Source organism: Dama dama, chromosome 21 (genome assembly GCF_033118175.1).
Source record: "Dama dama isolate Ldn47 chromosome 21, ASM3311817v1, whole genome shotgun sequence".
NCBI classification, from domain to species: Eukaryota; Metazoa; Chordata; class Mammalia; order Artiodactyla; family Cervidae; genus Dama; species Dama dama.
The window spans coordinates 53,534,064-53,546,541 of record NC_083701.1 but is presented as its reverse complement, the minus strand read 5'-3'; the positions used below and the strand labels follow the sequence as shown (position 1 = coordinate 53,546,541).

Genomic DNA, 12,478 nt, shown 5'->3' with positions numbered 1-12,478 from the left:
TAACAATGATGGTGATGATGTGCACTGTACTATAAGCCCACATATACTGTTCTAAATGAAAAATAGGTTTTCCACTTAGCTTTTGATCACTTTTCTTGTTGAAACCTATTATTTTTACTCAGTTTGTGACATAAACAATGTATTGGACCAAACTCTTTAAATTATTGATATAAATTACCTTATATATTAGGATTTAAAATTGTTATGATAGTAACTTTTTAGCCACAGTAGTACTCAGGAGCAAGTTGTTTACTCTGCCCTCATTATTGTTTTACCTTACTCTTTTTCTGGGAGGGTCTGATTCACAGCATTAGGTAGATTGTAAAGGTTTTCCTCCCATTAATATATGAATAGTTTTCCTCAGATATGTTTCTTTGGAATCTAAAAATGAAGGCCACTTTTATATTTGCAGGCATAAAATTTCAGTAATTTTATCCAGCAAAAGCATTTCTTGACCATTTTTTTTCTTCTTTTATCACAAGAAAATGAGATCAAGTGCCAGATTCTGAACGGAAGTGCTGGACGTTTCCCAGTTGCTGTGTCCGTCGCTGATGTTGGCCTAGCACGGAATGCAGAGGAGAAGGGATTCCACTTCATTTATCAGAGTCAGATCTCACACATCTTGCCTGCTTCTGGAAGCCTCGCAGGTAACAGTTAATTGTTCCAAACGAAGGAAAATTGCCTATATTTCCATCATTCATTTCATGGAACTATTTCTAGAACAGGGTGAAGGGAGAGGACTCCAAACCTTCCTCGTACAGAACAAAGGAGACACCTCCTTCGGAACGCACAGTGATTCCCTGGATGACTAATTCTTTTGTTTCTTATGATGCGCAAGTCAGGGTGACTGCTTCTACTACATCTTAGGTTATTGAATTAATATCATCAATTATTACATGTTTCTATAACAAGCTCATTAATTATGTCAAGATAAGATTTATTAGTTATTATTCTGCTTACCAACTGCTCCATTTGTAATCACAGTCTCAGTGGAGCTACTTGACCCAGAAAAAGTTCCAGGAATAAATAGGGGAAAGGGAGGCTGATGCAGAAGATGAAAGAAAATAACACATTTTTCCAGTCTTGCTGTATTTTTTTTTTTTTGTGTTTTGTTTGCTTGTTTGTTTGATCATGCTTAGTTTTGGATTTTGTGCTTTGGCCTTGATCTTTGGGATATGTTCTGTGTTTATATTTTAAGTTATTTTTATTTTGTTGGGATTTTTAATTTACTTAAAAAGTAATTCACTCTCATTTCCCACTAGTTGAATAAATACAAATAGCATAATTTCTCTTTAGGATGAAGAAGACACTATGGAAAATAGCAGTTGCTGCTAGTAATGTCCAGAAGCAAATGTTAGTTGCAAATCTGTGTTATTTCATTCAATCACTTAGCCCAGCCTCTTTACAATTCCAGACTCTGGAGCTCAGGCTATGTGGTCCTTGATCTACTTGCCAACCCATCTCTTGGATGATTAGACAATTCTAGAATGATGAGTTAGATTACTGCCAAAGTGTCTTTATGTTATTGTTAACCTATTGTGTTTCTGTTGTTACTTGATTTTGTGTTTTTACTAATGAAGGTGGTACTCTTCTGACTGTATCTGGATTTGGCTTTCATGAATATTCAAAGGTATTAGTCGGAAATGAAACCTGCAATGTAATTGAAGGGGATTTGAATAAAATAACCTGCAGAACACCAAAAGTAAGGCATCCAGTTTTGGTCATTATTTTCTAACTCTGACATTGTGTGAATTAAAGAGCACCTCAGTAGAGGGTGAAACAAATGCCTTATTTACCTAACGAGTGCAGAGGTTCATAGTGCTCTTTAACAATTAGTTCTTCAACATCTTTCTGCTAAGATCCAAATACAAAATATTATCTCCACAATCTAGATACTTAACATCATCGAGGAAGAGAGACACATAAACTAATGTTATATAGTGTGTTTCATTTGAAATAATAAAAGTAAACACACAAGTGAAGATAAAATACAGTGGGGAGAGGATGTCAGGAAGAGTTTCATGAGCAAGTTCATGTCTTGTCAGAGGTGGAAGGATGATGAATGGGAGTTGACAAGGAAAATCCAAGGATGAAAAAATATACCAGTAATAAGTAGTATAAAAAATTCAGGGAGGCAACTCTAGACATTTTGGGTTTCTTAAAGGAATATATAAATACTTTAAATGTGTTAAAGTTTCAGTTTGTTGACAAAACACACAAAATGTGAGTTTTCCCATGGAATTTTACATTTTAAGACCAATCATTGTTCCTCTTTTTACTTACTGTTTGCAAAAGGATGATGAATTAAGTCATTAATATCTAAGGCTATAGACAATTAACTGTAGATATTATTATGTAGTTGATATGTGAAAGTTGCTCAGTCATGTCCAGCTCTTTGTGACCCCATGGACTGTAGCCTGCCAGGCTCCTTTGTCCATAGAATTCTCCAGGCCAGAATATTGGAGTGGGTAGCTAGTCCCTTCTCCAGGGGATCTTCCGAACTCCGGGATCGAACCCAGGTCTCCCACACTGCAAGCGGATTCTTTACCAGCTGAGCAACCAGGGAAGCCCAAGAATACTGGAGTGGATAGCCTAATCCTTCTCCAGGGGATCTTCCCAACCTAGGAATCAAACAGGGATCTCTTGCATTGCCGGTGGATTCTTAACCAGCTGAACTACCAGGGAAGCCCCGAATTTGAGCATGCATTGGACTGAATGATGGAGATAAGAATCTGGGGGATATAGCAAATTAAAACTTCATTTAAATTATGTCATTCAGTTAAACACTGAGTGGGCACTAAGTAAATACTAGATGCTGGGAAAACTGTTTTTCCTAATTGGGAATTGTGTGCTGTATCAGTGAAAGCATCACTTATTTTTCTTGGGTTTCAGTCTTGGATTCTGGAACCATGTCAACAAAAGATACAATAATGTCCTTTATCCATGAAGAGGAATAAATGTTTCATTAAAGCCTATTTTAAGAGCAAAAGACTCAAAACATTTAGTATAATATGCTTTATTAATTAGAGAATCACTTGTCCAAAACATTGAAGAACCCTGGGGAATCCAGTAATGTAGATGTATTTGAATTGATCATAAGCACCCACAAAACCACTATATCTTATACCTTTATCTAAGAATTTAAACATATAACCTACATTTGATACAATAACTTTCCTTCTTTGACATCACAACTTTCAAAGTATCTGATAATTAACTCTGATTCATGACTTTGGGGAAAAAAAGTCTTTAAAAGTTTATTTTGAGAGATTCTTTTTGCTTTTAGCCATTGAATTTCTGTATCTTAATATTTAGTGTTTGCTAATTGTTTTATTTTTTCCTCTTGTTTCAGAGAATTGAGGGTACAGTTGATATTTCAGTTGTTACCAGCGGAGTTCAAGCCACAGCAAAAAATGCTTATAGTTATAATTGTTTACAGACTCCAGTTATAACCGATTTTAGTCCAAAAGTACGGACAATACTGGGTAAGGAATTCTTCAATAAAATTAGTCATTTGATATATATGTGTATGTCCAGTGCATTGGACAATATATGTATTTATCTGATGCAATGGACATGAACTTGGGCAAACTTCGGGGGATGGTGAGTGACAGGAGGTCACAGGTTTTCTTTTTTAACCATGAAGTGGTCTGTTTATTATATAACTTTGAACATTTGCAAAAAGAAGAAAGATATAAATTTTTAAAAAATTCTTTGCCATCTTCTTTTCCCTGTTAAACAATTGAACATGAATTTTATCTCCCTCTGGCAGCTATTAGTTCTTTCATTGATTTTCTTTTACCTCTGAAAGTGGTTCAGTTCAGTTCAGTTTAGCCGCTCAGTCGTGTCCGACTCTTTGCGACCCCATGAACCACAGCACGCCAGGCCTCCCTGTCCATCACCAACTCCCGGAGTTTACTCAAACTCATGCCCATCGAGTCGGTGATGCCATCCAACCATCTCATCCTCTGTCGCCCCCTTCTCCTCCTGCCCCCAATCCCTCCCAGCATCAGGGTCTTTTCCAATGAGTCAACCCTTCGCATGAGGTGGCCAAAGTACTGGAGTTTCAGCTTCAGCATCAGTCCTTCCAATGAACACCCAGGACTGATCTCCTTTAGGATGGACTGGTTGGTTCTCCTTGCAGTCCAAGGGACTCTCAAGAGTCTTCTCCAACACCATAGTTCAAAAGCATCCATTTTTCGGCGCTCAGCTTTCTTCACAGTCCAACTCTCACATCCATACATGACCACTGGAAAAACCATAGCCTTGACCAGACGGACGTTTGTTGGCAAAGTAATGTCTCTGCTTTTTAATATGCTATCTAGGTTGGTCATAACTTTCCTTCCAAGGAGTAAGCGTCTTTTAATTTCATGGCTGCAGTCACCATCCGCAGTGATTTTGGAGCCCCAAAAAATGAAGTCTCACACTGTTTCCACTGTTTCAGCATCTATTTCCCATGAAGTGATGGGACCAGATGCCATGATCTTAGTTTTCTGAATGTTAAGCTTTAAGCCAACTTTTCCACTCTCCTCTTTCACTTTCATCAAGAGGCTTTTTAGTTCCTCTTCACTCTCTGCCATAAGGGTGAAAGTGGTAGGATGTCCTAAATCCAATGAAAGATAAGATGAGTTGGTTTACTTCATATTCAAATTTTGTACTATATAATACATGGACTCTTTTTGTAAAATTTTCTTTTCTTTCAAAATAATAGGGGAAGATAATTTAACAATTAAGGGTTATAACTTTGGAAATGAACTGACACAAAACATGGAGGTCTACGTTGGAGGTAAATCCTGCCAGGTCCTTCACCGGAACTTCACAGATATTAGATGCCTTTTGCCCAAGTTGTCTCCTGGAAAACATGATATCTATGTCGAAGTCAGAAACTGGGGTTTTGCATCAACAAGGTATGGTAATGATGTAAACTTGATAGAGTCATGGAACACATGGTGCTAAGATATTGGGATAGGAAGAGAAGCAGTAATTAAACCTGATAATATTTCAATTGATTTCTTCACCTTTCTAGAATTCCCTTTGCAAAAGATTCTGAAAATATCTCATAAAATGCAATATGATGCTTAGGTTTGAGACCAACACCACTTGGATTAGGCTGTAAGATTCTCTGCAGAACTAGGTTTATGTATATGTCACATGATTTTAGTTCATTCTGGAAATACTGTCAGGCAGTTTCTAGGGGCAGACACTTTCTTAGCCCTGGATTTTATAGTGGAGAATAAGAGGCATGTGTCCCTCACCTTAGAGCTTCTCAAGTGGCGCAGTGGTAAAGAATCCACCTGCCAATGCAGGAGACGGAGGTTTGATTCCTGGGTCAGGAAGATCCCCTGGAGGAGGAAATGGCAACCTGCTCCAGTGTTCTTGTCTGGAGAATTCCATGGACAGAGGAGCCTGGCGAGGCTACAATCCATGGGGTCGCAGAGAGTCATGACTTAGTCATGACATGACTGAGCATCCATGCATGCATGTTCCCCACCTTAATGATGCCCACAGTTTTGTTTGGAAGGCAGATTTCAAACAGATTATATCAATAACTTGATCATAAATGTGAAAAATGCCATGGATAAGAGGTCCTAAGAGCAATAGAGAGAGCCGACTTTTTCTGAGGGACTGGGAAGAGTTCTCTGAAAAACTGACAATTAAACCAAGAAATGGGTAGGAGCTGGCAGATGAGCGAGAGGATGGAAGGAATCTGCCTCCAACTGGTTTTCCTTCAGGTGCTTCCTGCTCAATCACTTCAGTCATGCCTGACTCTTTGCAATCCTGTGGCCCGTAGCCCATCAGGCTTCTCTGTCCATGGGATTTTCCAGGCAAGAACTCACTGAAGCGAGTTGCCATTTCCTTCTCCAGGGAATCTTCCCAACCCAGGGATTGAACCCTCAGCTCTTATGTCTCCTGCATTGGCAAATGGGTTATTTACCACTAGCGCCACCTGGGAAGTCCTTCAAGTAGGTGTTTGGTATTTTCTGTGTTTAGTGTTTTCCTACCTGAAGTTGCTTGTCAACTGGTAAAATTTTAGTTCTATCATAAGGAGGTTACTGGTTTAGAATACTTAGAAAAAGAGGAAACTGTAATTTAGGGATTAAAAAAAGACAAGTAAAACTGATGTCAGAATAGAAGGAGAAATCATTGCAGGAGGATTTTGTGGGAGGTGAAAAGAGATGAGTGACAGTAAACATAACCTCAGGACTGTTTCCATCTCTTAGATTTTCAGGGCAGAGCTCACATGGTTCTAGAAGAGCTGTTGGCTTATGCTTTAGCTTGATGATATAATAGGCAGAATTCACAGCATACAAAACTGGGTATTTGAGCGGTGGTTCAAAAATTACCTATTCAGTTATGAAGAAGAAGTTTGATAAAAGGTTAACACAAAGACTCAAATGAGTTATGGTGGGAGCCGGGATGTGGAAGTTATTCTGTGTGTCGGGTCAGGAAAGCATTATACATTTTGATGGCCTCCTAATGGATATATTGGAAAAAAAATAAAATAAACCTTGAAATAGTGGGAAGGGAGATCATGACAAATTTCCAACAAATATAGCATGATAAATTCAAATTGATTGCAGAAAATAGTAATTACTTATTTTGTGTGCTGGGTGCTAAGTCACTTCAGTTGTGTCCAACTCTTTGCGACCCTATGGACATTAAATGTATGGAATTTCGTTACTATTCTTTTATAGATTATGCTGCCTTTATGTTCTGTTCTAGTGAGGAAAGTATTTTAAAGGATTTCTTGTCTTTCTTGTGACCTCAATCCTTATAACCATATTTTCCCATAATATTTTAGTATCTTCCATCTCAAATTCTTCTGCCATGGGATTTTCAGAAGTCTAATTTTCACATTTAGGGAAACAGTTATTATATATGTATATGATAAAACAAAATTGAAGTCATGATAATTATAAGATTATCTAGTTTGAAAAAGTAATGTCTAATTAGATATTCAATTATTTTCTCTTAAATGAATCATGTCCTAAGTAGAGTTAAGCAACATGACCATATGGAAGGCTCCTTGAAATAGCTATTAATTTTTCTTTTGCAGAGACAAGTTAAGTGCTTCTATACAGTATATTTTGGAAGTGACCAACATGTTTCCACAGAAAGGCTCCTTATATGGTGGCACTGAAATCACTGTAATGGGTTTGGGATTCAGCATGATCCCAACTGAGAACACTGTGCTTTTAGGTAATAGTTTCATCCTCACAGGAGGGCTGTTATCATATTTCTCATCTTAAAGGATGCGCTGTGGGTGCTGAGTTATTACACAAATACTCTGTCATGGAAGCTTCATATTTTCTATTAATGTATAAAAGGTTAAGTGTATTTAGTTAACTGGTAAAAAAGAAACTGTTTTTTATTTCGATAGTTTGTTATTGTTGTTCAGTAGCTCAGTTGTGTCCAACTCTTTGCAACCCCATGGATTGCAGCACTCCAGGCTTCACTGTCCTTCATCATCTCCAATAAATAGTCTGAATATTTAATGTGTATCAAACACTTTAAATGAGAGGTCTCTGTCCTAAAACTAATCAGTACTCAAACATAATTACTATCAGAAAAAAGTACCAAAGATCCTACTGTGTAATTGGAGCTTTTGTAGGTCTTTGACTATCCACTACTTATACTTCATCTCTGTATTTCTCAAAAACTATTTAAGAAAATGTTTTTTTCCCCCATCTTTATTCTTTCCAGGGTCCTTCCCTTGCAATGTGACATCATCATCAGAAACTGTCATAAAATGTGTTCTACATTCAACAGGGAATGTATTCAGGATTACCAACAATGGGGAAGATTCAGGTATAAGATGGCCTTTATATATTGTAAATAATGGAAGCATGTTACCTTGGAATTTAGATTTTTACTTATAATATTTCAGAGTATTCAGAGCATAAGTATCATTATTTCTTTATATAATTTGTTTATAGTTTGTCTAGAATTTATCCATTTGACATAGGGGGCCGCATATAGTATGAATCAGTGGTAGACCTGAGTCTAAGAAGGCTAGGTTTAAAATTTCCAAGTTTAGGAATTGCCATTTGGTTTTATTGCCATACAGAACCTTCTGAATTACTATAGTTTGTTTCCCATTGTGGGTTTCTAAATAAATATCCAAATTGAAATGTAGAATTTTGCATGCCTCAATGCCTGAGAAAATTTTTGAGTTTAAAGAATTGATCATAGCTTTTAAAAATACCCCATGTGATATTTCTGAACAATTTTGTTTATTGACTCTGATTTTTTGCAAATTGTCTGTTCGTCATCAGTTTTGAAGTTGTGTGATTTATCTTTTCCTTAGCTTCACATTATCTCACTTTCCATTATTTCTGTTTATTTTTATTATGTGTTTGAGTTAGACACATAAAAATTTTATAATGTTAATTGAAATTTTTTCACTAGTGGCTATATAAAAGGGCAATATTTTCAAAGATAGTTATTAAGAATTTTTCCTACTTCTCCTTTTTTCTTTAAAAAAATATGACTTAATTGCTCCCAGTACATGGATTAGGTTATGCCTGGTCACCATCAGTCTTAAATGTGTCTGTGGGAGACACAGTGACATGGCGTTGGCAAGCACATCCGTATCTCAGGGGAATAGGATACAGCGTTTTCTCTGTCTCCAGTCCTGGAAGTGTAATTTATGATGGCAAAGGATTTACCAATGGAAGAGAAAAATCTGCATCAGGTATGTTTCCACTTTGCTGCATTTTGAATCGTTTCTTTTTCCCAAATATAATAAAAAGAAATTTCTTTAGATTTAAAATACTTTTGCATAAATAATATATACAAATACAGGATGTGGTTTAGTTGACATTTTATTGTTATCACAAAATACTTCAAATTTATAAAATATTCTTAATGAATGCCTGCAAGGTATTTTGTACATCAGAGTTGAGTTTTGATATCAGGTATATCTCTTTTCATTCTGAAATAATCAACCAGAAAAATAAATTGAAACAAGCAAAATACAAAGAAATATGTGTTTTAATGATACCAGTCTGGTAGCAAGCAATGAATTTCTGTTGATTAAAATCAGCTTTAAAATCAGTCTTCCAGGACAACTTAGTGTACAATGTGCCTTTCAGACTGCCTATTTTGTTCTTCGTGTGTAGCAGTTTGAACTTCTTATTCATGAACACGAACTATTTTTCATTGCCTGTTGAGTTTTTCTGTAGGAGTCAGTAAGTTATGCCAGATATCACATGTTTTTTCTAGAAAAACTAATGCTGGATCTTGCCTTCATGGAATAGAATTTCATTATACAGGACAGCTCTTTTATAGCCATTTTATGGTCTTTTGATAGTCATTACCTTACACTTCTGTTGAAATATCATATGCTTGAAAACCTGTCATCTGTATGTGCGTTTGAAGGATCATTTCAAATTTATTTTCAAAGATGCATTAATTGCTTGTATTTGTTATGTACAATCTCATTTTATGGCAGGTTCATTTTCTTACCAGTTTACTTCACCTGGAATCCATTATTATAGCAGCGGGTATGTTGATGAGGCTCACTCCATTTTTCTCCAAGGAGTCATTAACGTTTTACCAGCTGAAACCAGTCACATTCCCCTGCACGTGTTTGTGGGGGACACCGAAGCCACATATGCTCAGGGTAAGAAGGTTAAAGATGGAAACCCTGTCACTTCAATTAAAGACAGACACCCAGGGGTATGCAGTCTTTCTCAAGTAGGAGGCAGATGACTGGGTCTGACTCTCTTACTAGCCACATGACCTTGAATGTGTCAGGACTGCTCTGAGGCTAGCACTTCTATAAAATGACGATCATGTTAATATTGTCCTGCCAGTCTGCAGAATCCTCATGTGCCTCAAAGGAGATGTAATGTGAAAAAGTTCTGATACTCTGTGACTGTCTGAAAATATATTAAAATGTGAGCTAATGTTATTATTTTATTTTCCCCATAGGATCTGGCCTTAGAGAAATTGAAAAATTAATCTTATATTCACTCTTAACCATATCATCTTTGTCCAGGTCTTTTAACTTTGCAGTGCCTGGGGCTCCTCTTGTCATTTGAAAAATAAAAAGGATTTACCAGAATATAAACCACCATCATCAAAATAATGTAGCCTGAAAATAGTTCTTGTTTTAGAATTTTATCCATGACTTACAAGCAGTTCTTTTATTTAAAGGCAGACCCGTGAGTTTGCACTTGGGAAGCTCTGTGTCAGGCTGCCAAGCAAGAGAACCCTTGTGTGGCCTGAACAGTACCAGGGTTGAGAATTCAGAGAGATTGCTCTTTGAGCTTTCGAGTTGTCTTTCACCATCTATAAGCCACATTAGTCCATCCATCGGAACACTAAATGAATTGATAACAATTACTGGACGTGGCTTCAGTAATCTCACATGTGCTAATAAGGTAAGACTATAAAGATCTTTTTACTTCTGTATATGCACACAAGGAAGATGTTTCATCCATAACCTCGTAGTTTAATTTACAGCAGCTCAATTGCGATATAATTCATATACCATACAATACATCTATTTAATGTGCAAAATTCAGAAGCTTTTAGTATCGTCACAGAGTTGTGTATCCATTACTGTGGTCAATTTTAGAATGTTTTCATTACTCCAAAAAGGAACCCCATGACCCTTAGGTATTATCCGCAACCCCTCCATACCTCTAGCCCTGCCTAGACAACCATGAATCTTTCTATCTCTGTGGATTTGCCTATTGTGAATATTCTTATAAATAGAATCATAGAATATGTGGTCATTTGTGACTAGCTGTATTTACTAAGCATAGCATTTTCAAGGTTCATCCACGATGTACCATGTAGCAGTACTTCATTTATTTTTTGGCTGAATAATATTCCATTGCATAAGGTATACAGTTTATTTATCCACCCATTTGTTCATAGATATTTGGGTTCTTTTCACCTTTTTGGTTATTATCAATAATGTAGCTATGAATATTTGTGTATGATCATAGTTTAGGGGTTTTTAAAAATAATATTTATTTATTTATTTGGCTGCTCCGAGTCTTAGTTGTGGCATGTGGGATCTAGTTTCTCAACCAGGGATCAAACCCAGGCCCCCTGCACTGGGGGCCTGGAGTTCCAGCCACTGGAACACCAGGGAAGTCCTCATAGTTTAGTTTTAAGGTTAATCCAAAATATACCTTAATCAGTCTCCCAAATTAATTTTATAAATAAAAAGTTTTCACATGATCAATTTTTCAAATTTAGTCATTGCTTATACAAAATTTAAGTTCATGCTAGAGTAATGTATTGACTTGTTCGTCTGTTCATTTTACTTTCAGGTTAAAATTGGTAGCTATCCCTGTGTTGTAGAAGAAAGTAGTAACAATTCCATCGTGTGTCGTATTGACCCTCAAAACTCAATGGATGTCGGCATCAGGGAAATTGTCACAGTAACTGTCTACAACCTGGGCACTGCCATCAACACACTCTCCAGTGAATTTGATAGGCGGTTTGTACTTTTGCCAAACATCGACATGATATTGCCAAATGCAGGGTCAACTACAGGAATGACCAAAGTGACCATAAAAGGCTCTGGATTTGCAGTTTCTTCTGCTGGTGCACAAGTCCTGATGGGTCATTTTCCTTGTAAAGTTCTGTCAGTGAATTATACAGCCATTGAATGTGAAACATCTCCTGCACCCCAACAGCTTGTGGAGGTAAATCTCCAAATCCACGGGGTGCCTGCTCAGTGTCAGGGGAACTGCAGCTTTTCCTACTTAGAAAGCATCTCTGCATTTGTAACAAGAATCTTCCCAAACTCTATCCAAGGATCTGAAAAAGTTCTTATTGAAGGGGAAGGTTTTGGCACTGTCTTGGAGGACATTTCTGTTTTCATTGGAAACCAACAGTTCAGAGCAATCGATGTTAATGAAAATAACATCACTGTTCTCGTGACTCCCCTTCCGGCTGGACTTCATTCTCTTCGTGTGGTGGTGGGAACAAAAGGCTTGGCTCTGGGAAACGTGACTGTCGGCAGCCCTGCAGTAGCATCTGTCACCCCGACTTCTGGAAGCATTGGGGGTGGAACTACTCTGATGGTCACAGGAAATGGCTTCTCTCCAGGCAACACCACAGTCACTGTTGGGGATGAACCTTGTCAAATTCTTTCTGTCAATTCCAGTGACATCCACTGCCGTACTCCGGCAGGGACAGCTGGAAGGGTCAGTGTGAAGATCTCCGTGAATGCAGTCGCGTACCCACCTCTGTCGTTTATGTATGCCTTGGAAGATACTCCACTCCTCAAAGGAATTGTCCCAAGTACAGGTGCTCCAAGACCTGCCTTTTGGGCATCTTGATATAATATGATCAGTAATATTTATTAGCATATAATTGAAATAATGTTTACAAACGATTATTAGGATTGTTTTTAGACAATACTCTTAATCAATATGTAGGATTTGAGTTCGTATAGTCTCTGTTTTATGGTTATTTTTTGTATATTTGATTTTCTTGGGTTTCCCTGGTG

The 12,478-nt window shown here is 37.2% G+C and overlaps 1 protein-coding gene across 1 annotated transcript in view; it reads left to right on the top strand.

The window, feature by feature from the left end:
• The window catches only part of PKHD1L1 (PKHD1 like 1), a 171,522-nt gene that overhangs the window by 66,924 nt on the left and 92,120 nt on the right, over positions 1 to 12,478 (top strand). The window contains exons 29-38 of the mRNA XM_061122850.1: positions 483 to 647; positions 1,581 to 1,702; positions 3,353 to 3,485; positions 4,712 to 4,907; positions 7,058 to 7,200; positions 7,705 to 7,809; positions 8,507 to 8,695; positions 9,455 to 9,625; positions 10,162 to 10,388; positions 11,292 to 12,276. Coding sequence (XP_060978833.1) covers positions 483 to 647; positions 1,581 to 1,702; positions 3,353 to 3,485; positions 4,712 to 4,907; positions 7,058 to 7,200; positions 7,705 to 7,809; positions 8,507 to 8,695; positions 9,455 to 9,625; positions 10,162 to 10,388; positions 11,292 to 12,276 — 2,436 coding nt within the window. The remainder of the gene's footprint in view (positions 1 to 482; positions 648 to 1,580; positions 1,703 to 3,352; positions 3,486 to 4,711; positions 4,908 to 7,057; positions 7,201 to 7,704; positions 7,810 to 8,506; positions 8,696 to 9,454; positions 9,626 to 10,161; positions 10,389 to 11,291; positions 12,277 to 12,478) is intronic.